General features: G+C 44.8%; 1 protein-coding gene across 1 annotated transcript in view; it reads left to right on the top strand.

Moving 5' to 3' along the window:
* Positions 1-25,542, top strand: part of rims2a (regulating synaptic membrane exocytosis 2a) — a 203,935-nt gene that overhangs the window by 151,435 nt on the left and 26,958 nt on the right. Inside the window, 2 exon segments of the mRNA XM_061716044.1 lie at positions 744-844; positions 5,369-5,535. Of these exon segments, the coding sequence (XP_061572028.1) occupies positions 744-844; positions 5,369-5,535 (268 nt within the window).

Genomic DNA, 25,542 nt, shown 5'->3' with positions numbered 1-25,542 from the left:
CTCTTTGCCGGAGCTCAGAGCTGTGCTTTGTCACATGGGTCCCCAGATTTGAATTTATCAAGAATCGTACGTGAAACGTACGGTAAAAGCAAACCTCTTTGGTAATTTGGCTGCTTGGATTCAATAACTTGTGTCATTTTAAACATTTGAATATTAAAAAGTGGAGATGCACCACATGTTCTTTGCTGTTTGGGATGTTTTTAAAGGTCTAACCTGCCGATACTGATTCTGACCTATGCTGATTTCCTTCCATGGACCTATAGCGTACGTGAATCACCCGTTAAAGATAGCAGAGGCTGCAGGCCGTGTGCTTTCTTTAAGCCTCTGTTAGCTTCACAACTGTGAGCATGTTCAGCAGGACGATGCTGCTTTAGGTGCAGGGTGAAATGTGTTGTGGTTTTCTGTGAGTTATATTTACCTTACAGGTTATACAAATCGCTTTCTTCTCTGTTCTGTACACTGCAACATGTTTCCTAATGACTTTGTGATGTGTTTACTGATGGAAAAATAATTTTTTTGTCAGTGGACTGGTGAATCTGTAGGAAAACGCTTTGGTCAAGTTGATGGAGTCTGTTATTTAGACCTATGTTACCAGCCATTCCGCTTTCCCCATTCAGATCTGTCTTTGTCATGGCTCATGCCTCAGCAGAAGTTTGTCTTTCACGGAAACTGTGCGTCGCCATGCACCAGACTCGCCTCACAGTGCCAGTTCCTGTCTCACCGGCATCTGTCTCCTCGTGCAGGTATGGACATGGAGGAGAGGACCAAGCAGATGAAACTAAAGATGAACAAGTACAAGCAGGGGGCCGGCTCCGACTCCAGACTCGAGCAGGACTACCACAAGGTAAAAAACATTTCCACATTAGCTGGATTTATGCTTCCGTGCTCCAGATTCACTGTGGGAAACAGGTACAAACAGTACTCTGTACGCGTGGTTGCACTGCAGTGGGGAAGCTTTACTGTACATGTGAAAGTCAGGCATACATCACCGTCAGACTGCACATGTGTGCCGATGTTTGCATAGTCTCCATACAGGCCTGCACACACATAACGTACGCACACTCAGTTTGATACCTCAGCTGTATTAGATAGATGGAGGTTCATCTTGAAGAAAAACTCTCAATTTCAAGTAATGTGACACTGAGTGTTTGCAGAGTCAAGTGTTTACTACCCTGCTCTGTAAGCGGCGGTGGGTGAACGTGTTTAGAGAGTTCAGCCAGGCTGGAGCAGGATGTTCAAGACACAATCTTCCCATTCTGATTTCCTTTTAAGTCAGTGCTGTGGAAACGTCTGCAGAAGCCAGTTGTGTTTCAACACAGGCTATAAAAAGAAGATTAAATTGTACTCGTCCTTGTCTTTTGAACATTAGTCTTTCCTGACGTCCCATTGACCAGGCAGCATTCCTACTATCATCAAACTAGAATCCTGGCTGTAACAGTCATCTTAGAGTCTCCTGCAAAAACATTTCTCAGGAAAGTATACACTGGATGTTGTAAACACCTTCAAAGATCATCCTGAAGCAGGTTTGCGCCAACGTTGCCAAACTAGTTAAGCCTCTGAGGAAGCTTTTGTTTACCGTTGGCGCAGTTAAATCCTTCCCTGTAAACCAGTGTTATGGTTCTGCCCTTCCAGTGAATTATTTGAGGAAATGTACTGATGTCACCGTAGAAAACTGTATTATAAGTATTACTGATGCACTCACCAGCAAAATGACATTCTTTGAAACCTAGATTTACGTAGACTAAAGGGAAATCTATCTATTAAACATTGCCTTCATGGGCTTTGCTAACAGGCGGATCAATATGTGATCAATAGGGGTGTAACAATATATCGTGCCACGAAATTTCGCGATACAAAAACGCCACAATACGTGTGGTGGAGGTGACAAACTGTATCGCGATATTGGGTTATCAATATTAATATATTGTGTTTACTAGTAACGTGCATCCGACCACGCGTGACGACCGCGACTCGACCCGCGGACCAAAATTTTACTCCGCTCAGAAGAAACTAGTCCCGTTTTACGGTCCCGATCACGGGACTCTTGCAGGGTTTTGAGCTCTGAACTTTTAAGTCTGGTGTAGAGTTAAGCCTTACCTTATTAAATTAAACCTTTTTCGGGTCGTGAGTAGGATATAAACAGGGACAACTTCTGCTGAGTTCCAGTGTACTTTAATGTCCCTCAACAGTGTAGGATTTTAGAACATCAACACAGCACCTAGTGCCGTACTGTGGCGTATCACTCCGCCCAATCTAAAACAGACTAAGCACTACAGATAAACTGACTAGTGTCATTATAGTCCCTGATTTACATCAGAATATAAAGAATATATTTATAAAATAATGAACCCTGAATTATTATTATACGCCCTGCGATGGACTGGTGACCTGTCCAGGGTGTTACCCCTGCCTCTCACCTGAAATGAGCTGGGATAGGCTCCAGCAGACCCCTGTGACCCTGCAAAGGATAAAGCAGGTATAGATAATGGATGGATGGATGGATGAACCCTGAATTACCAAAATAACCTTAACAAAAATAAATCTCCTCTTACACTTATAAGGTGAGCATGAATCAATCTTTTTTATGATGTAAAATTGTATATATTTATTTACTTTTATTTATTTGGTTGGCCTGACTTTCTCTTTAAAACTTAAACAGTTATAAAACATTACAAACTGTAACAATAGGGCAAACGCACAGTATTGTTTTGTATTTTGTGTCTTTCAAATAAAAGACAATTTTTTCCAGTCATATGTTCCTCATTCAAGGTTGTTATACTATAAAATACTGCTATAATATCGTATCGTTATCGTGACCTCAATATCGTGTATTGTACCGTATCGTGAGTTTAGTGTATCGTTACACCCCTAGTGATCAATATATGAACAATGTAGTTTGACTACACAGACCTAATTTCTAGGACATTGAAAATCGTTGATAGGTTGCTCAATTTATCGTAAACTCTGACTAAAAGGAGGCAAAGCCATAACCTGCATCAGTGTCTTCTGTGGTGGGCGTTACCATGACGACCCACGCTTATGCACAGATGGCTATTTTCTCTTTATTCACACCTGCTGCTTAGTGCAACATTTTAGAAATAAAACTGAGGTGCAGCAAACAATGAAAATACTTGAAAGAGGAAAGGAGCCCAGTGTCGTGTTCATTATTCATCTGTTGTATTTTATTCGTTTATTAAATGAGACGTGCACATCTGCCGTCATCTCTGAACTGCTTTGTAACATGTTCCTGAGTTGACTTTGTCAGCCCAGGTTCAGTTCAGTTCATCCTATGATGGTTAATTTACCTCCTGGACCGCAGCGTTGCAGGCTAAAGCATACACAGAAAGTACAGGCAGAAATCCATTAACGTTTTACAGTCACTTTCTAATGTACGGCTCTGATTTCACTAAGCTGCTGTTAATCAATGTTTTGGTTAGAATTAGTCACTGGGCGGTCATGAAACTATAAATTTGAATGGCTCAAACGCTCAACTCTGAAAAGACACGTAACAAACTTTATGGAGCAACATTATTCTGGCTGGTGTAATTATTATTAAAGAGCAGACTTTAAAGTGACGTCTTCTTTATTCATGCTCTCTGTATCAGGAGGGCTGGAGTCGGGCCAGCAGAGGCGTTGACTTCATGCAAAGTATCCAACATTCATAACTAAAGTCTGTCCTTCCCCATGAAGCATTGGCTGAAAGTTCTCGTTCTAGATGAGCTTGAACTTGATAAAAGTTTTTTTAATGTATTTTGTTTGTTTATTTGCACCATAGGGCTCTGTATTGACGTGCAATAACAATGAAACCATGAAAAAACAGGAAATAGCAACTGAAAAGGTGTGGCTTGGAGCAGAAGCTTATTATACCCACTCTTTTATAAAAACAGGAGAAAACAAAAACCTCAATCTAAGCTCTGCAAAGATTCAATAAAACAAAGAGCTCGTAGTTGGGTCTTTCATTCAATTAATAGTATTTTTAAACATCTTTTTTTCAATGACAGATGACACATTGACTACGTTTACATGCAGTCAAAATTCAGGTTATTGCTAAAATTCCGGTTACTGAAACATTCGGAATATTCCGTTTACATGGTAATTAATCATTCGGGATATCTCGATCAAACCAGCGACGCACGGAGAACGTCATGACGCAATTACCGTCATTTCCACTTCTTCTTCCTGTATCCAAATTCAAAACAAATGCTGCTTCGCGCAACTTTTCGCTCACCTTCTTTTAAATCTCGCTATCCCTGTACTTTCTACCGTCTACAAATGCAGAAATGTTCATATCCTTCATTACCCATGACCCGCTTGGGGAACCAGGAAGTCGGCTGCAGCAGCGACCATCACCGCGCTGCTGCAGCCGCTGCTTTAACCGGGGAATGTGGACGGTTCCGACCGGCCGGCGCTGCAGAACACTCACACACAAGTGTGCTTATTTAAATAGAGCGGAGCAAAACTTAGTTTGATTGTATTTTATTTCACTTTACACATCAAGCAAATCCTTAAAAGTCTTCATCATCTGTTTCGCATTAAACAGCTCAGTGGATGGTCTCATTCAGCTTCACCCGCCCCCTTCTCTTTTTACCTTCTCATGGTGGCCGACCTGACATTACCGTAATTCAGGTAATAGACACGGCGCACCGTTTCTTAAGGCGCCCGGCACATTTAAAAAAAAAAAAAAAAAAAAAGTTGCGCCTTATGGTCGCGAAAATACGGTACATTTATGAAGTGATTAGTCTCCTCCTGGTCTTGTGTTTCTCCGTGTTTATAAGAACTTCCTGGACTCAAAAGACCAGGATTCCTTGTGAACAGAGCATGCGCAGAAAACAAATTCATGTTCCGTTTGATGGGGATATTCCGTTTGGCGTTTACATGACCAAATATTCAGGTTTTAAAAGGAGTAACCCAGGGGTCATATTCGGGTTTTTAAAAACCCCAATATGAGCAAATTCGGGTTATTCAAAGGGGTTATTGGTGTTTACATGGCCGTGCAAATTCGGGTTATTGCCAATATTCGGGTTTTAAAAGAGTTATTGATGCATGGAAACACAGTCATTGTAAATAAATTTGCACAGTTGTTCCACAAAATCACTCCCTTAATATATGTACTTCTGTTCTTTGTGTTTGCTCTTTGGATGTTTTGAACCGTCCTGTCTGACTCCTTCTGCATACCGACAGGAAGCACATTATTATGTACGTCATACATTGTTTGAATAGTTTTATAATTAACCAAATCATCATATTTTAAAGTACACGGATTAGCAAATATTGGTCTGATTGATTGGTGATCATTTGAATCAATATTGTCATGAGGCATCACCATCAGAGTGAATTTTAAACGTACGTTGTTTCTCTCTCTCCGCAGCGCTCAGGCAGAGACCCGCGGGGCTCCGACAACCTGTCGGCCAAGTCGTCGGACAGCGATGTAAGCGACGTGTCCGCTGTGTCGAGAACGAGTAGTGCCTCTCGGTTCAGCAGCACGAGCTACATGTCTGTCCAGTCAGAGAGGCCGCAAGGAAACCGAAAGATCCGGTAGGCTGCCGTCCGCACCGCTCGTGTTGGAGCTGCGCTGCGTTGTTTTCTGGAAAGGGCAGATCTCCCCTCAGCTGTGGATCTTTTTGCACGTGGCCGCGTCCAGACGCTTTCACTCCTGAAATCGTTTGCACCTGGTTGAGACGGGGGAGGAAGACGCACCGTGTAGCATCGTGTGTCATCTCCTCTCTGTGATGAGTTCAGGTTTGGCTCCGCTTTAGAGAATCTGGAACCAAATGGTTGAACTCTGTGCATTCGCGCTGTGGGGAAGTTTGTCCATGAACACCCTGAAACAATGAAATAATTTCATCTGTTTTACCTCAAATCAAAGTGCAAACACATTTTGCATGATGCTTTACTGTAAGTTTCCCACCTTACTTCATGTTTTCTCTTATTTTTGAACCATTCGGCCTTTTTGGCTGCGATGTGTCTCTTATTTGTCTATTTCTTTCCTCTCTTGTTGACGTTGTTCATGCTTTTGTTTGGTTTTCTTTCTGCTTTGCATGTGCTGCTGTCTTTGCTTCTGTCTCCGTCTTCAGCCAAACCTGGGAGGGGGACGAGCAGTTAGGGGAGGTGAGAGAGGAGGAGGAGGTGAGGGAGAGGGGCAGGGGGGCGAGTAAAGAGGGCAGATTTCAGGGCGAGAGAGAGGAGTCAGATAGAGGCGAGGAGCATCAGGAAGGTTTGGTGGAGGAAGAAGAGGACTTGCACCAAAGGAGTAACTCAGAGTCTAACCTCAGGTAACGTGTTCAGCCAGCTCCCTCCGTAGAAGAAGACCACTAACAAAAGTAGACGTGTAGCTCCCAGTGCTCATGTGACCACAGCAACCCATGGGGTTGTCTGTCCTCCACCCTTTAACCTCTATTACTGTGTCTGACCTAGGGCTGGGCGATATGGACCAAAAGTCATATCTGGATATTTTCTAGCTGAATGGCGATACTCGATATATATCGATATTTTTTCTGTGCCATAATTGGGGTTTCCCCCAAAGCATTATAGCATAGCATCTCTGTTAGCTTCATTTTTTTTCTGAGGCAAACCCTTAAAAAAACAGTTAGTTTTAATACAATGCCTCGTACCTTTATTAACAGAGGTCTGCACAATATCAAAATGCATAAAACAAATGAAATAAAAATAAACTGCCTGCATATATAGAATAAAAAACAAATATCCCTTTCCTGCATAACAATTAAATTAAAATACACTGTGCAATTAATACAATGTAGACAGTTACAGGCAGACTTTTCCACTGAGGTTGACAGTTGTGCAAATAACAAAACATTTGTGCAAATCTCAAATAAAACATTCAAGTCAATTTGTCACAAAATAAGCTATATCAAAATCATAAAAAAGAAATAATAATTTAAATCGATATAAACGATATTGTCTCGTACCATATCGCATTTGAAAATATATCGATATATATTAAAATCTCGATATATCGCCCAGCCCTAGTCTGACCCCATTTACCATAACTGACAGGAAAGTACAGAAGCATCACTTCTTCATAACTGTAGACAGAAGACAGTTGGCACCCCACGTGACCTCCTCACACGTCAGACACACGTGTTTAGATGCAGACACTCATCAGAGGGGGAACACGTTAGAAACTTTCAAACCAAAATGAAAAGCAACAAAAATGGATCATTGGTCTTTAATAAGTTGCTTTTTTAATTGTCAGATAACAGGATGTTATGTGCTGCCATCAATCAGCAGATAAACAAAGGAGAAAGGTTTTTGATCTGGGGTTTTACACTTCATCAGGAAATTAAAAAAACAAAAGATCAAGAAATCAACTTCATGAAAGATGGTGTACACCCTTCCCTTCAGTTCCTTGTACAACCACCTTCAGCAGCAGAAACTAATTAAACTAATTACTGTATGATATCATCAGTCCTCCACATGGAGGGGTTTTGGCTCACTCCTCTTTACAACACGGCTTTGCTTCATGGAGTTTGTGAACATTCATTCACGCATCTTATCATAACATTTCAACTCTGCCTGCTCCATCACCAGACCTTCATTCCTTTTTTTTGCACATACCTGCTGGCTCATCCGGGATTATTGTGCTTTTGCTTGATCCAGTTTCAGTCAAGTGTTTGAGCAGAAGGCCTCGTGCTGGAACCTAGAGTGTTCCAACACGGGAGTACATTATGGGCTAAGTCTGGTGTTCAACGAGGACCGAGGCCCAGCATGATTTAGACCCGGGATAGGCAGCCCTCGTCCTCCAATGCCACTGTCCTGCATGTTTTAGATGCTTCCTTGCAGCAACACACCTGATTCAAATGAACGGATCACCGTCATCCTGTCATCCAGCTCTGCACCAGACGGTTAATGATCCATCCAGTTGGAGCAGGGAAACATCTAAAACCTGCATGACAGTTGCTCTTCAGGACCAGGAACAGGACACTCGCCGACGACAGGATGCTCATGTCCTGTGGCGACCCCCTTCTACCACGGTTCTTGATAAACACGTCACATTTGTGCATTATAGCCACACATCTTCACTTCCGTCCATCTCTCCAAACGGATTCCGCTTCCCTCTCGTCTTGTGGTTTGTTTTGGTGCAAATTTGCAAAGCTGAGCTGTGCTATTGTGCTCTCTTAAGCCAGACGTGGCTTTTGCCTGGTGACCCTTCCACTCAGGCCGTACTTGTGCAGTCTTTTGGCAATTACTGCCATGACTCTGAGGTAAAAGTCTTGTCTATTTTTCTTCTTGAGCACTGCAGGGTCAGACAGACCTCGGGCTGAACTTGCTGGGACATTCACTCTTAGGAGCGTTGGCAACTGTCTTGAACGTTTTTCAGATGCTTCTCCAAGATCAGGATTGATGTCTTTCCTCCTTGGCACTGTGTTAGTACATACGTGAATCTAGACCAGCTCTAGACTGTTTTTACGTTTGTTTGTTTTTTAAGCAGCAGCCGGCTGCGACTAACTGTGTACATTTTTTGGAAGCAATGAGAAGAAATCTCATAAGTTTTTTCAACACTGCTGTTTGTGAATCACAGATAATATGTCATCTGTATTATGTCCTGTGTTTTTGTCAGAGGTGTCAAAAGTATTCACATTCATCACTCAGGTAGAAGTATAGATACTAGAGTTTAAAAATACTCCTGTAGAAGTTGAAGTATCAACTCAAGTTTTTTATTCAAGTAAAAGTATAAAATTACTGGTTTCAAAACTACTTAAAGTATAAAGGTAAAAGTAAGGTAAGGGGGGAAAAAGCCATTAAGGACAAAAGCCATTGAAAATGAATGTATCTTAGTATAATGCAAATATATTAAAGAACCATATATGGGCCTGATTTACTAAAGGTTTGCGTGTGTTAAAACGTGTGCAAACTTGACATCACCCACAAACCAAAGTGCCAGCTGATCTACTAACAGCGTGCAAAGAGGACTGCGCCTCTCAAATGAGCAAAATTGCACACGCTATTCATTTAGTACTTTTGCCCTGATGAATAATCAATATGGGGCGTACCCGCCAGAAAGCACTAAATACTGGGAGGGGGAAATGCAAATAGGTTAATTTACCACACGCAATGAGATTTACCAAGCCTGAAAGTAATTGCGGGGATTGTGATTGCGTCTGTATTTAATACGTTAGAAAGGAAGGTGCTAATCTAGCCAGCATTACGCACCGATGGCTGCTGTTATTGTGGCAAGGAGGCGACATGCCAAAATCAAAGAATACGCAGAGAGAGAGTCTTTATTCTGCTGCATGCTATTTTAAAAATGGTTGCACAAGTTTTATTAAAGGCCACTTTTTCTTTAGTTCTTCGCCTTATATCTTGCCACCTTCTTTTAACCTCATCTGCCGTTCTTTTTGTCTTACCAACTGCATTTATTCTATCGCAGATTTTCTCCCATATTGCCTTTCTTTTGGTAATGTTTAAATTTCTTTGCTGTAGTTCATGAATGTGTTTATTTGCCTCTTCCACTAATATCTCTAACTCCAACTCGTCAAATTTCATTTTGCGCTTGCGACTATACTGTTTTCCATACAGACTGATCCATGGCGCAAACCTTAAGACACGCAACACCTCATTTAAATACTGAGGTTTGCACCTGTTATCAATTGCGCACGCAATCTTAGTTGATCACCCGCAAACCACACAACAACAGCACGTGCAGACTTTTTCAGTGCACACGCAATTTAGTACTCTTTATTTAGGATCTTAGTAAATCAGGCCCTATGTGTACTATTGAGCAATAACATGTGTTTCAGAGAGCAGGAGATATGATGACTAGTTGCCTATAAGTATTGTAATGGTGCAAAAAGTCAAACTTCAGAGGCATGTTATCATTTATCCTAACCTTTATTGGAATGTACATCCAAGTTTAGTTGCAGGAATCTGAGGGAACGGATGTAAGAACAAAACTGGACAAGAACATCTGAAACAAACACAACCAAATTCACTCTATCCGGATGGAGCAATTTAACTGGATAGTTTTTTTGTAAAGGCCGAAATGAAATGGAGTAACAAGGCTGTTTTTAAAATTTAAGGAGTAAAAAGTACAAATAAATGTGTGAAAATGTAAGGAGTAAAAGTAAAAAGTCGTCTGAAAAATTATTACTCCAGTGAAGTATAGATAACGTAAGTTACGGATGTAACTATGGTTCTGTGAATTCCTGGATGACTGCCAGTGGCAGTAAACAGAGTGGATATGTCTCCTCGCGCTCCGCGCAGGTCGAGATTTAATAACAACAGTGTCACGTGAGTGACGTGTAGGCTACCTGTGCGTCTATAAATACCGCCCGGTAGACTACATCCGGCCTCCCAGAATCTTCTCGCAGGAAGTTCGGAGTGACCGGTGTGACTGGCAGTCATCCAGGAATTCACAGAACCATAGTTACATCCGTAACTTACGTTCTGTTTCATTCCTTCCAGACTGCCAGTGGCAGTAAACAGAGTGGATGACTCATACCAGCACTGTCACGAGGAACAACACCCACCTAGTGGTCAGCCGTAGAAGCCAAAGGCAGAACGGCCGAAGCCAGCGTGGACCCAGAGGCCACGTTAAGGCGATAGAACCTGGAGAAGGTGCACGGCACCGTCCAGGATGCCGCTGCACAGATCTCAGACAACGGTACCCCTCTCATTGCCGCCCAGGAAGTGGCCACACCCCTGGTGGAATGACAGACAACGCCTGAAGGTGCAGGTCTACCTGCCACGTCATAAGCCTGTTTGATTGCTTCAACAATCCAGTGGGAGAGACGTTGCTTCGACAGGGCACGGCCCTTGTGCGCCCCCCTGTAGCACACAAACAACTGCTCAGAGCGTCGAAAGCTCTGTGTTGCCTGAAGGTAGAGCCGCAACGCTCAAACGGGGGAGGATGGTATGCTGCCAACTCTATGGCCTGATTGGCATGGTCAGGGGGTAACACCTTTGGCAGGAAAGCAACATTTGGCCACAGGGTCACTCCTGAGCTGTCCGCCTTCCACCGAAGGCACGTAGGACTGACTGAAAGGGCGTGGAGCTCGCTCACACGCTTGGCAGACGTAACAGCCAACAGAAAGGCGGTCTTCCATGACGTCGTCCTCAAGGACCCCCCTGCCATAGGCTCAAAGGGGGCCTCGCCCAAGGCCTGCAGGACCAGCGGCAGGTCCCATGCTGCTGCACGCTGCACTCTGGGGGGGCGCAGTCTCCTGGCACCCCGCAGAAACTGTGCTACCCAGTAATGCGCACCAACTGGTCTACCATCGATGTGGCCATGGTGGACAGAAATAGCCGCTACGTGCACCTTCAAGGTCGAGGCCGCCCGGCCCGCCTCAAACAGATACTGCAGGTACCGCAGTACAATTTGTAACGGACAGGAGATCGGGTCAAAACCCCCGTCCCTGCACCAGGAGGAGAAAGCGGTCCAGCAATGCGAATACACCCTTCTCGTGGAAGGAGCTCTAGCATTCTGCAAGGTCTCACATACCGAGGGCTCAAGGTGCGTCAAGAATGACCCTTCCCTCTCAACGGCCAGGCCCAGAGTTGAAGGAGGCTCGGAGAGGGATGCCATACCTCCCCGCCCAGCTGGGACAGGAGGTCTGACCGTACTGGGAGCTGCCAAGGCTCCCCGTCCAACAGGCTGAGGAGCGTGGAGAACCAAATCCTCGAGGGCCACTTGGGCGCCACCAGGAGGACCCTGTGACCCGATAATCTCACCCTGTGAAGCGTGGGCATCACCAGGGGAATCGGAGGGAACGCATAAAGGAGGCCTCTCGGCCAAGTGTTGGCGAGAGCGTCCATCCCGAGCGGGGCACTGGTCTCTGCCAAGGAGAACCACAGTGGACAATGAGTCGTACACTCCGAGGCGAACAGATCCACACGGGCTTCCCCGTATCGATCCCAAATCATTCGCACCACCTGGGGGTGCAACCGCCAGTCCCCTGGGGGCAGCTGCCGGCGTGAGAGGGAATCCGCCACCACGTTGGCTCTGCCAGGGAGGTGCATTGCCCTCAAGGAGGCCAATTGAGGATGAGCCCACATCCACAACCTCCGGGCCTCGTTCAGGGAGTCCAGCGACCTGGTTCCCCCCTGGTGGTTGACATGAAACACTGTCGAAGTGTTGTCTGTCCGGACGAGGACATGCTTGCCCCTGAGAAAGGGCAAGAAGTGCCTCAGCGCCAAGTAGACAGTCCGGAGTTCTAGGACATTGATGTGCCGTCCCCGCCACAGAGGGCCCCAAACCCCCTGGACTGACCTCTTCTGCCATACCGCACCCCAACCCTGAGGTGAGGCATCTGTTGTCACCACCTCTCGCCTCGAAGGGACTGAGCCGAGAGGAACACCGTGCAATAGAAAGGTGCTGTCCCGCCACCGGTGGAGATGAATAAGGCACTGGTGGGTAACCTTGACCTTGACCCACCTGTGAAGGCGAGGGTCCATCTGGAGGCTGTTGAACCACATCTGCAGGGGGCGCAGGTGCAGCAGCCCCAGAGGTGTCACAGCCGAGGCCGCCGACAGCATCCCCAGCAGTCGGAGCCATGCGTGGACGGGCAACCTCATCCCGAGGCGGAAGGACCGTAGCAGGTCCTGAATCCGCTGTGCCCGCTCTGCAGTAAGGCGTGCCTGCATTGACACTGAATCGAGGGACAGGCCGATGAAGGTGGTCTGCTGCGTAGGACGCAACAAGCTCTTCTCCCAATTTACCGACATGCCCAGAGCCTCGATATGTGTGAGGACCCTGGATGTCATCAGCTCCGCCTCCTGGAGCGAGGGGGCGCATATAAGCCAGTCGTCCAGATATGGGAGAATCTTTACTCCCGACAGGCATAGCGATGTCAAGGCCGCCCTCATGCATCTGGTGAAGATGCGAGGAGCCAGGGACAGGCCGAAAGGCAGGACGGTGAACTGGTAGGCGTGGCCTTGAAAGGCAAAACTGAGAAACCGTCTGTGGTCTGGGTGTATTGGGACGTGAAAGTAGGCGTCCTTGAGGTCTATGGAGGTGAACCACTCCCCTGGAGTGACAGATTGAAGGACGTCGCGTGTACGCAGCATCCGAAATGGGAGGACCTTCAGGTACTGGTTCAGACCCCGAAGGTCCAGCACAGGCCGAAGAGAAGTGTCTTTCTTCGGAATGAGGAAGTATGTTGAGTAAAACCCACTGCTCTGTGTATGTGGGTGAACTCTTGTGATGGCCTTTTTGTCCAAGAGTTTGGCTATCTCCTGTGACAAACACAGGGCCCTCCCGCGGTCTCTGACCGAGGTTTCCCTGACCCCGGAGGGTGGTGGGGGCCGGCGGCGGAACTAAAAACCTGTAGCCCTGGGACAGTGTTCTCAAAACCCATACATCTGGAGAATGGGCTGCCCAATAGGCCAGGTGCTGATGTGAAAACCTGCCCACCGCCGGCCCGAGGCCCTCATAGAGTGCCTCGAGGATTATTTGGGGGTTTGGGGGGACGCTGGTGTTGCCCCTGCACCCGCTGAGACCGGCGAGGTGGAGGGTGTGCGCCCCTGGGCTGACGCCCACCACCCCCAGCAACCCGGCTGTGCTGCCAGGGCTGCGGAGGGGGGCTCGGGGGATGTGAGCGGCGCAGGTCTTGTGCGCCCCGTCTCCTGGAGTGCTGAGCTGGGGGTCCCATGCTCGCACTCCGACGACCCCAGGCCTCTGATGCCTGACCCGACTGCTTCCTGCGCTCCAACGCCTGTTCTGCCTCTGGCCCAAACAACTGGCCCGGCACTACCGGAAGCTTCCGTAGCGTCTGCCTGCAATCATCAGACATGGGTGCCTGCGCCAGCCACACCTGACGCCGCGTCACCACCAGGGTGGACATCAGGCGGCCAAGCTCTCTGGTCATCAGCCCGAAGGCTTGGAGCGCAGCGTCGTTAGTGTCACCCAACTCCCCGCCCTCATGCTCCGACTGCAACATCTGGGACTGGGCGAGGAGGAGCACGGAGAGGGAGTTCCCAATGCGAGCCATGCGGCCTGCCGCATCATAAGCCGTCGAGAGAAGGCTATCCGTTACCCGGCACTGAGGCCTAGGACAGCGGGCCTTATCTTTGAGCGCCTCATCTGGTGAAAGGACCAGTGAGGCGATACACGGGTCCACGGGAGGCATGTGAACCAGGCCATGTTGCTCCGCCTGGCGCATGGAGGCCAAAGTCCTCGCATCCTTGCCATGGTAGGCAAACGCCTTTGGATCTGCCCAGCAGCGCCGCAGCTCCTGCAAAAAAGCAGGCGAGGGCGGGACATCAAAGGGCGGGGCTACAGGAGTCCGGCGAAAGAATGGGTTGCTCGCCGGTTGGGCAGCGGGCGCATCATCCAGCCCGACCTTAGCCAGGGCCGCACGTAGTGTTGCCTGCAAAGGGCAGGGGGCCTCTCCCAGCTCAGTGCTCCCAGAGCTCCTGAGGGATGTCTCCGAGCCAGCCTCTGCCTGTATGCTAGCTGGGTCAACCACCAGACACGGCAGCTCAGGGGAGGGATACTCGCCAGAGCTAAACACACTGTCACGGCCTTGAAACATGGAGTTTGAAGCCCTGGTAGACATAGCATCGTCTCCACAATCTGACTCCCAGGGGACCGCCAGAGGTGGGGAGGGCAGAGCCCGCTCCCTCACTAAGGCCTTAAGCTGCTCCAGTTCAGCCCGTAAATCCTCCATCTCACTGCGTGAGGGAGCATCCTTCGCCTTCTTCTGCGTAGGGCCACTGCGCTCGTCATGGGGCCCCGCTCTGCGCTTGTCCCGGTGCTTTTTGCGGGAACCTGCACTGACATGAGCGGGCCCAGAGGGTGGGAGGTCGCTCCTAAAGAGGAGGCCTTCCACCTGACGCAGCCGGTCCTCTCTCACCGAGAGCGGCAAAATGCCGCAGTTGATGCAGGGGTCGGAGAGGGCCTCCCTCAGGTGCCCCACCCCCAGACACTGGGGGCACAATTCATGGCCATCCGCTACCAACAGTAGAGTGCCACATGATGTACAAGCCATCATCGCTTCCTCCAAAAAATAAAAGGGTCAAGTTAGGAAATCTGGGCGAGAACCGAGACTCGATCAGAACATCTAACAGACTCCTCACACCACTGTTCTTAATCCAAACAATTCAGTGTGGAGCCAGGCAATCCAAGCGAGAACTGTGGCCGCCACAGAACGCGTCCGGAACCTCTGGACTAGCTTTTTTTTTTTTTTTTTTTTTTTTTTTTTTTTTTTTTAATATATATATATTTTTTTAAATTTATATATATATTTTTCTTTTTTAAAGCTTAAGTAAAAAATACTCACCAAGCCAGGCTAGGAACCAACAGACGAGAGCAGTGGGCGGACCACTGAACGCGGCTGGGACATCTAGCATGTGGAGGAATCAGCTCAGCACAAACAATTCAAGACCGTTTGTGTGGCTGGGGAGCGAGCCAGCCCGACACACGGGCGCTCGGATCCTCCCGATGGAGAAAGGGAGAGGTAAGATGGCTTGACAGCCACAGCCTTAGAGGGCACAACGTGCGCTCCGACCAAGAGTCACAGGCAGGCTGTCAAACACCACCAACCAGAGTTGAGCTTACCTCCCCGAACCTGCAGAAAATATAGATCCGAAACACGGATCTACGGAGCGATTAACCAGCGATGTACGTCAGGTTAACAGCGAGAAGATTCAAGAGGCCGGATGTAGTCTACCGGGCGGTATTTATAGACGCACAGGTAGCCTACACGTCACTCACGTGACACTGTTGTTATTAAATCTCGACCTGCGCGGAGCGCGAGGAGACATATCCACTCTGTTTACTGCCACTGGCAGTCTGGAAGGAATGAAACAGAACCAAAATTTCTACTTAAGTAAGGTAACGAAGTATTTGTACTTCGTTACTTGACAACTCTGGTTTTTGTAGATTAGAGGTTGTATCGTCCTGATTTTAACACCTGGTAAAGTTTCTATTGCATCTTCATCTGTAAAACCTTGGAGCAGAAACAGGGAGCTCTGCTAGCTAATAGCAGGCAGTTACATATTTCTGTTTGGCACATTGCAAACGTAGCACAGCTGGATTATTTGGTTATAGTCCAGTCCTGGTCTCTGGATCTCTGCCACAAGTACCAATATGGAAGATTATGACCTTCATCAACGATTTGACAACATGAACTATAATACTGTCCTTGGTTATCTGGCGTACGTGACTGACAGCATCTATAGATGAGATTTCTTCTAAATTTACCTCTTAAAATGTTAAGTCTATATTTAAAATGGCACCATTTCATTGCGGCCACAAGAGAGTATAGTTTAATTTCTGAGCGGCATAAGAATAGCAGATATAAGAAGTATGTCAAGCAGAAAGTGATCAGGGATCCCAGAGCTGGATCAGAGCTTAGTGGTAAAAGCTTAGCGCACCACTCGGTGTGATTGACAAAACACCTTCTGCAAGACACATGGCAGAAACATGTGGGGAGTCCATGAAGTGTACGTGCGGCACTAAGAGAGTGGCTTTTAGAGGACAGATCAATACAAAGAGGAGATTAGGAAGCCCTGAGTCAGTGTGCAGTTGATTGCTTTAAGGCTGTGGACGGTTTTGGATCTCACATTGACATTCTTTCTTCCAACCTGGGTTGTTCACTTGGTCTCCGTGTAGTAAGTTGGGTTTGAAATGTCCACTGGTTGGCTGTCCGCAGTACTGGAGATGAGGGGGGATGAGGGGGGATGGCATCCCCCCTGAAATAAAAACGGTCCAAATCATCCCCCCTGTAAAACTGCCATCCCCCCTTTCCATCCCTTATGTTATTTCATCAATGAATGTGGTTTTACTGCTATTTCAACATTTAGAGTCATCACCAGAAAAATAACACCAGAAAAATAACTTATTTGACAATTTTCACCTGTTTCAAGTAAATTTTCACCTGAAATAAGTAGGAAAATCTGCCAGTGGGACAAGATTTACCTTCTCATTACAAGCAAAAAAATCTTGTTCCACTGGCAGATTTTTCTACTTATTTCAATTGAAAATCTACTTGAAACACGTGAAAATTGTTGTTTTTTCCAGTGATGAGTCTTGTTTTAAGTGTAATGATATTTTTTTTTTTTTACTAAAATGAGACATTTTAACTAGAAATAAGACAAATATTCTTGTTAAGATTTTGAGTTTTTGCAGTGATCCATTGTACTTATCCTGTGAAGGACAGAGTCATATTGATAAGTTCAGAAAAGTGTTTTTTATTGTTGTGTTTTGATGTATTTGATGTAAACCCAGTGGATATTTAAAGCTTACAGAAGGCTGCATTTAACTGCTGCTATGTCATTCCTGCAGTATTTCTGCAGCTGTTTTGGTCAGTGCTATTATTTGTAATATATTATATTATTTGTAATAGGCACAAATTATCTGTCCCCATATGATAAAATCCACCATCCCCCCTGATTTTGTTTTACAACTCGAGTATTGGCTGTACGTTCCATTTTTTTAAGAGTCCGACATTTTACAGTGCACAGGTAGTGTCACGAGTTGTGCACTACTTTCCTTAAAACAGACATCACACAGCTCTGAAGTTTAGGAGTGAACTAACGCTCACATCTGCAGACGGTCAAGGATCCCTGAGCACAGTCACTCCTCAGATGTCTCGACCGTGACCTGAGCCACATCGTTTCAGAGATTATCAGCACAATATGTCCTCCAGCTATTTTAGAAAACTGTAGTTGTCTGGTCTAGACACTACGTAACACTAAAAGCAGCTGATTTACACCGACCTTTGCCATTGCTTGCTTTTTGTTGGTAATACTGATTTATTATCGGTGTGTTGACGATAACTCTCTAACTACAGCTGCAGTCCAATCAAATAGTTAGACAAACATGTAAACTTCTTCCATTGAGATTCATTTCAGGCTTTTTAGAGTCAAAAACATCAACCTTCTACACTCCATCATCAAAGATTTTGCACCTACAATTAAAAAAGAGACATATTTGGTGACAGGCAAAGAGATTAAGTTCATCCAACATAATTTGCCAAGTTTTACTTCTTCATCTGTTTTTAGATGAGTTTAATAAATCTGCTTATTACCAGCTGAAATTCTTTTTTTAAGTGTACCCTGCTGGTGTAACTGAACCTCCACTGCAAGATTATGATGCAAATGGTGTCTGACACGCACTAACAGCCGTCTTTATCCCTCTGCGCTGCACGCTGGATAAACGAGTGGAAAAGTGGACGGTTTCCCACCGCTCTTCCACTGCACCTTCGCAAGCCAATACCTCTTCCGTTTCCACGCCGACTCCTCACTTTGCCAAGAACGCGTCACTTTGTTTTGCCTGTGGCAAACCACAGTCTTGCACTTTAAACATCCAGTTCATTTACTTCCAGGGTCGGTGATGGAGAATGGAATTAGTGAGATTAAAATGTCCCGCTGAGTAAATGTATCCAAAAGAAATATGACATCTCCAAACTATTTCTGTTCCAACCAGTTTATCTTGACTGGAAGTATGCTGAACAAGTTTAGCTGCGATATAAACGGTGCTTATAAATACCAGAAAAGGAGACGGGAAGCTGTTGCGATTTGTCCACTGCTGGCGGTTAGGAGGAACTGCACGTCTCCTATGCACGATTTGAGTTTGAACAAAATTCAACTGTGGTTCATAAATCATTCGGGATTACAGTTTATATCCAACACAAACATTCTGTTTAGATGAAAGGTGAAATACAGAGTTTCAGTTTTGTGTTTAGAAAATGAAATACATGACTATTGGGTGACCTTAGTCGTCTTTACTTTGTTCCCTGTGCTGCTCTCAGCTTTAGGTCCATGTTGAAACTCAGTTTTAATTTTTGTTTCTTGGACTGGGCAAGCAGGACGGGCCACTGTTAGCTACATTTTGTTGACACTGACATTAAACAGATTGCAACTATTCAATCGTAGTAGTGCTATTTATCTCTGTGTGCAGAGAAAAGCAGATAAACAGAGTGTCAGTTCTCTGGAGCCACTGGAAGTATTTACACCAGCAAAATAGGTCAAGCAGAAATAGGTTAAACCTCTTGCATCTTTATTTATTTATTTTTTTTAATCTTTATTTAACCAGGTAAGTCAGTTGAGAACAGTTTCTCATTTACAATGACGACCTGGGAATCTGTTTTGCCCTGTAGCCCAATCCTTTCTTTAAGTGGCTTTGTAGGTCTTTTTTCCTTCCTGTGGGGAGACCGGGAGTCCAACTCCACCTGAAACTGAAAGATGGGGATTGTTCTGACGGAGCCAGCAGGTTTTAACGGATAACGTGCCAACACCACCTAGTGAGATATTAAATAAGTCATGGGTTGTGTTTCATTTGATTTATTTATTTATTTATTGTACCAACCTTAGATGGTCGACATGTGCAGTTTTTTTCCCCTATTCTCTGGCATCTCAGATAATCTGCACATGGGTCAATGACGAATAAGGATTTTCAACAGGTCAATTTTAAAATAATAAAAAAAAGAATATCTATTGCAGTAGTTCAAACATTAAGAATGTTGTGTACACATAAATTCATATAAAACTTTTATATTAAGTGATTTTTGTCAAGATGAATTGGCACTAGCCTTTTACAAGTTTTAAGTGTTATACAAAAGTGGTTATTTTAATGGTCGCATCACATGATATTTCATAAAATGGACATCAGTCAAACTCAAAAGTTTGTATATTATGATGGAAATATAAATATACATGTGTTGTAATCTTACACACTACAAGACAGTTCTGAAATCATGCCAGATAGGGCAGAAGATTTAAATACATTTAGAGTGATTTCAAAAAAGTTTTCAAAACCAGAGTCCTGGTCGGACGGTCGCACCACATGACATTTTGACGCTTAAAACAACAACAAAATCCCAAATAACTAGTATTTTTTGTAAAATTCAAGTGAGTCCATATGTGGGACAGGTAGGTCATATGGTATTGCTTTATCCATTTAAACCTTTTTTGAATTGAAAAAAAATCTGTTCAATTGTGGCATGGTTTTCTTCTTTTTTTTTTTTTTACCTTTTGACCACTACTCAGTGAAGTGCTTTAACTAATCAGAACTCTGAACTAAAGTGTACCCCTGGGTAATGAATTCACAGACCTTTTGAGTGCGTTTTCTGATTAAGAAGAAAGAGGAGTCGACAACAGTCACTTGCAATAAAGCATACAGCTAAGACAGCGGGTTAGCGGGTAACTCACCTTTGGTACTGTGAATGCTGGAAAGCATCAGTCATGTGCCCAGAAATCAGGTGAGGATTCAGCAAGACATTTCTTTATGGATAAGAGGCTTCTTGGTCTAAATGACATGGATTTATTCACCTCTGTGTTACTAGGTCGATTACGGGACCATTGAAGGACTGTGTTTGACAGAAACATCACTACCCCTACACTTACTCATGACACATTCATAAACAATATGAAACAAATAAACACATGCTTCATATTATAAAGGCCTGTTTAATTTCCCCGGCCAGGCAAACTTTGCAACAGGCAGATGTGTTTTTGATGTAAGAGTGCATCCCTGCAAAGGATAACTACAACGCACATGACCCGGAGCTGGGGTGCTGTGTCTTTCCATCAGCACTTATAAATCCCATAATTCCTTTCCTCCAATGTGTCTTTTGTACGATATTGTTGCCCGGGCAACAGCTCTTTCACGTGAGGGAGAGAAAAGACCATCTTGACATATTTGAAGGACAGGAGGCAATCATTCCATAGAAGAAGAAAAGAGTGATTGCTTTAACCCCGGCCTACTAAAAGGAGAAAAAGAAAATCAATATCTTGGCAAAGCAAATCAAAAGAAGTCCTGTAACCAGTCACTTTGGATCAGCACTTTTGTAACTGGGTCGACTAGCAGTCTGTATGGGACGTGTGGAGCAGTTGCCCCAGAAGCTGCTTTTGCTGACCCAATAAACACACGGTCCTGTTGGCAAAAGCAGCACATCTCTGTCTCTTTATGGTGTAATATGTAAACTAAGGCAAATTAGCTTTGATAAACACACGTAACTAAACACGCAGCGCCATCTTTCATTAGCAATGTTTGCTGAATGCAAACAGAATATAACCATTGAAGTTATTATTTACAAGAATGTCTCAGAAAATTAGAATATTTTGATAAAGTTCTTTATTTTCTGTAGTGCAATTAAAAAAACAAAAATGTCATACGTTCTGGATTCATTACAAATCAACTGAAATATTGCAAGCCTTTTATTATTTTAATATTGCTGATTATGGTTACAGTTTAAGATTAAGATTCCCAGAATATTCTAATTGTTTGAGATAGGATATTTGAGTTTTCTTAAGCTGTAAGCCATGATCAGCAATATTAAAATAATAAAAGGATTGCAATATTTCAGTTGATTTGTTTAATAATCCAGACATTTTTGCATTACAGAAAATAATGGACTTTATCACAATATTCAAATTTTCTGAGACAGTCCTGTATATATAGTTTCAGCAGGTACGATGACCCATTCAAGATGCACGGTGTAACTACAGTACATCTCTCATCTCATGACTTTCACAAAACAAGGAGATAAAAAAATCACCGTCCGTGTTTTGCCTTGGGAACATCTTGGCCTAGATGAAAATGCAAAGTGAGCAGTTGCATGATGATGAACAGTGTGTTCTTCGGGCCGAGACTGAACCGCACATCCCCGGAGAGGCACAGTTTTCCGAGCAAGCACATTTACGCAGCGAGTCTGAACTCTTTTCCAAGACCTGTTCGTAGATTGTAAAGTGAGGAGGTGCTGCAGAATTAGTCTATGCAGTTCTCTTCATTCACCTCAGAGTCGGAGGGAAGCCAATACTTCATACTCAATGAATTAGACATTTAACTACATGCTTTTTTTAAATACATTTTGTGAGGGAATTTTGGTTAAAAGCAAATGTGTTACATTTAGTAAGATCAACACAATATGCTTATATCCTTTATTTAAAAGTCTACCTTTCAGGAACTCGAACAAACCCACAAACAGTTGGGTGGAAAAACAAAAAATGAAACCTTCTTGTGAGTCTGAGGTTTTCCGTGTCAGGACACAATGAGAAATCATCTGGTCCTCATCAGGTGTTAAAATTAGGTATATACCCAGATACAATCTCAGAAGAGCAAAAACACATGACATCTTCAACGTATTACACATCTCAGCTAAAATGTGGAAACAGTGAGTTTGAAGTATTTCAACTTCTCGGAGCATCTGAGCCTGGGTCACACTTGCTGAGAACATTACGAACCGTCTTGTTCTTCATAGCTACGACCTACTTTAGCCCCCACCTTCCGTAATAACGTACCATTATTATGGACTCAGACAACTGTAAACCTCACTCAGAGAGCGACTGACAATTTTCTTTGGAAAGTAACCGTGTATGTCCACCTTCTGTCTTTTTGATGCCATCTTCGCTCCCCTTTGACCTCCATACGTCTCACGCGAGGCACCAGGGGCCTCATCTATAAAGCTTGCTTGCGCACAAAAAGGGCCTGAAAGATGCGAAAGCCACCTTCTACGCAAAGGTTGGGATTTTAAAAGAAAAAACTAACCGAAAAATCTGCGTATCCCTACGACAACCCCGACCCTCCTGTAGGAACTCACTTAAGACACGTGGAACTGGCGACGCAGGCGGTGAGGTGGTGAAATGAAGCCAGATTCATGTCATACTCTTAATAATGTCATCACATATCACAACATATATCAGACGCTAAAATAGCGCTGATCCTGTCCCTCTGTGTTTGAACCTCAGCGTCAGTCAGGACTCTGCTGCTTCTGCTGCTGCTGCAGCCGCGGTACAGGACAAGCCAGGAACCTCCTCCTCACCCACCGCTTTAGGACAGAACAAGTGAGGGGCTCCGTAGATCGTTTAGGGGGTCTACGGAGCCCCTAAAGGGATTTTTTTCATATATATAATGAGTTTTACGCGCGCGTGAAACCTTTACGCACGGCGTAAGCCTAAATTATGGTTCCGCGTTAAAACGACGCAGAGCCTACGCCGTAGGGTATGCAGTGACGCGCACCTACGCCGTAGCCCCTGCGTTGGTGTAACGCAGAACCATAAATCAGCCCTGAGCAGCTCTGAGGGGAGACCGGAGGGAGGAGAGGGAGGAGGGGGAGCGGGGCTGCCGGACCGTTCTCGCATCGCTTTCGCACACAGTGTCTGGATGATTTGCAATTACAGGTTGATCCTACCGTTAGTTTTTAAACTGTAAAAAGTGGGGGGGACAAAAACATGAGTTTGAAAAGACGGGGGGACATGTCCCCCCTGTTGCGCCGGGGCACTCACGGCGTTTAGCGCAGCAACGGCGTGCTGCCACTCACTCGCTTTATTTTATACTATTTATATACTTTTTCTACTTTTACTGTGACCACCAAATAATGTTGTTTTCCTGTCCTCCACCTCATCCTCAACATTTCGATCTCAGATCTCAGTGAAATTCAATGACACGGTGGCTTGACACTTTCATTCATTCTGACGCCAAACAGGCTACAGGAAGCCACTGCGCATGCTCAGCAGGCTCATTCATATGCAAATACTACTTTGCATTACCCTTTTAAGGTAAAAAGTGGGCGTGTAGAGGGCGGGATATGAGGCGGATTCAGCTGCGCAACCTTCCAGCTGGACTGTGATTTATAAAGCGAACATTGCGTGCAAGTGTGCGTGCACATGGTTTTATAGATCCGCCATTTTCGGCTTTTGGGTGTACGTGCACTTTTATTATGAATCCTACGCACTCACAAATGAGGCCCCAGAGCCTTAAACAGTTCACCTAAGAATATTTTATGTTACTTGGAAAAATCCTGTCCCTCCTTGCACAGTTTTGGCGCTGCTAACAACAAACGTAGCTCGTACCAGCAGGAAGAAGCACAGCCAACCACGTTGACCAGGGGGGTTGAGGACTCGAGTACAGAACGTGATTTAACCCTAAGTGGACATCTAGCTTAACAAAACAAGATTTTATTTATTTATTTTTTATTTGTGGATGATGATGTCCCACTTGAGTCAAAATCTTCTTTTCTCATTCAGAACCGCCATCTCAAATCTTTCAACGTCGATCTTGCTTTTCCTTTTCCTCCTCTGTTACTTCATTGGTGATTGACGGAGCAGAAGAAGATGCATCAGTGCCGTTACTGGTACTGGTGCAGATTGATACCGGTCCCAGCAGTGTCGACCCCTCCACCGTGCTGCCGTGAACGAGTCACAATTATCACAGTGTCAAAGACATGAATGCAGCCTCCCAGTCGGGGTAGAAGGGTTGACTGGAACCTGCAGCACACGCTGCTGGCCTGAAGTGTCAGGAATCACAACACTTGAAGGTTGCTTCAAAGCTTCAGGGTTGTATTAACTGATCAAAGGCCCTAATCCCCAATAAACAGTCTCTATTTATGTATCAGAGCACAGACTGATCCACAACAGAACCACTGGCACTAGTAGACACAAAAGACTATACAGTATACTGTATTATGTGCTGAGGTATTTGGTGCGCTTTGTTTAAGTCCGAACGTGACTCATTTCACTACCGGCTTATAGAATATAAAATAAACTCTTTTGAAGGATTCCAGTAACATGTATTGTTGCGCCCCCCCCCCCGGCTGTTTGGGGCTGGAAGGAACACAGACACGTTAACGTTGTCTGGAAGAGTCTGGCTTCACAAATCAAGTAGATGTTTTGAAAACAATTAACATTTGTACAAAATAATAATTCAGGTCCACTGACAAGCCGGTTGTTACGTAAACTTAACATTCACAAGTCTTAGCAGTACATCATTTATATGATATACAATGGTTTTTCTCACTTTAGTACAATGCGATTAAAAGCTAATGTCAAATACATCATATTTGAATTCAGTCCAGTTAAATCAGTTCTTATATTTTAGACGGTGCGTTTCTGCGTAAGTTGTCATTTTAATCCAGTTATGTGATGAGATCAGTAATTAATTAATGACTAGTAGCCTGAGGGCATCGCACGGCGCTCATCCCATTAAGAGTAGATGATACAGAATGTAATTTGTCTCTTAAAGATAATTTGACTGGCAGATCTAAAATAGGACCTTCATTTGGACACTGGCCTATTTTATTTCAGAGAGAAGGAGCACGAGAAGAAGTAACTTTATTTTGTGTGCAGCCCAGTCGCCCGAGAAAACCTGTATTCGGGACTTTGGTTTACGAGTCCAAAGTATCTCACAGTCTAAACTGTCAGGGTGTCTGTGGGATGTTGTTTGGAGGGCCGTGTCCACGTGAGCTACAGGAAACTGCACTGCATCAATGTCAACAGATGACTTAAGTATATTCTTCTAACCTTTAACCATTTATTTTGTGGCATCTAAACAAGAAAGCCGCCAGTCTTCCCAGGAATTAAAAAGTGCTCAGAGCTACACGAGAGCTACACCTCAGACAGCACAGGCCTCACTGAGCTGGTTAATGTTTGAAAAACACCGAACACTTACGGTTTGTTTCAATGGGCGTGCGAGAAACGCGTCACATAAAGTGGCAAACACGATGGAGGAGGAGGTTTTGGTTTGTTTTTTTTTCCTGAGCGCCTTGCAGTCATTGAGTGGTGCATGAACTCGTATTTTATTTAGACTTCTATTAAGTTATATTGCATAATCACATAATTAAAAGGCACGGAAGTCTGATTTTTGCA

The sequence above is a fragment of the Cololabis saira genome, chromosome 3 (genome assembly GCF_033807715.1).
Source record: "Cololabis saira isolate AMF1-May2022 chromosome 3, fColSai1.1, whole genome shotgun sequence".
NCBI lineage: Eukaryota > Metazoa > Chordata > Actinopteri > Beloniformes > Belonidae > Cololabis > Cololabis saira.
Note: the sequence above shows the minus strand (reverse complement) of the source record. Positions and strands in the feature narration are given on the sequence as shown.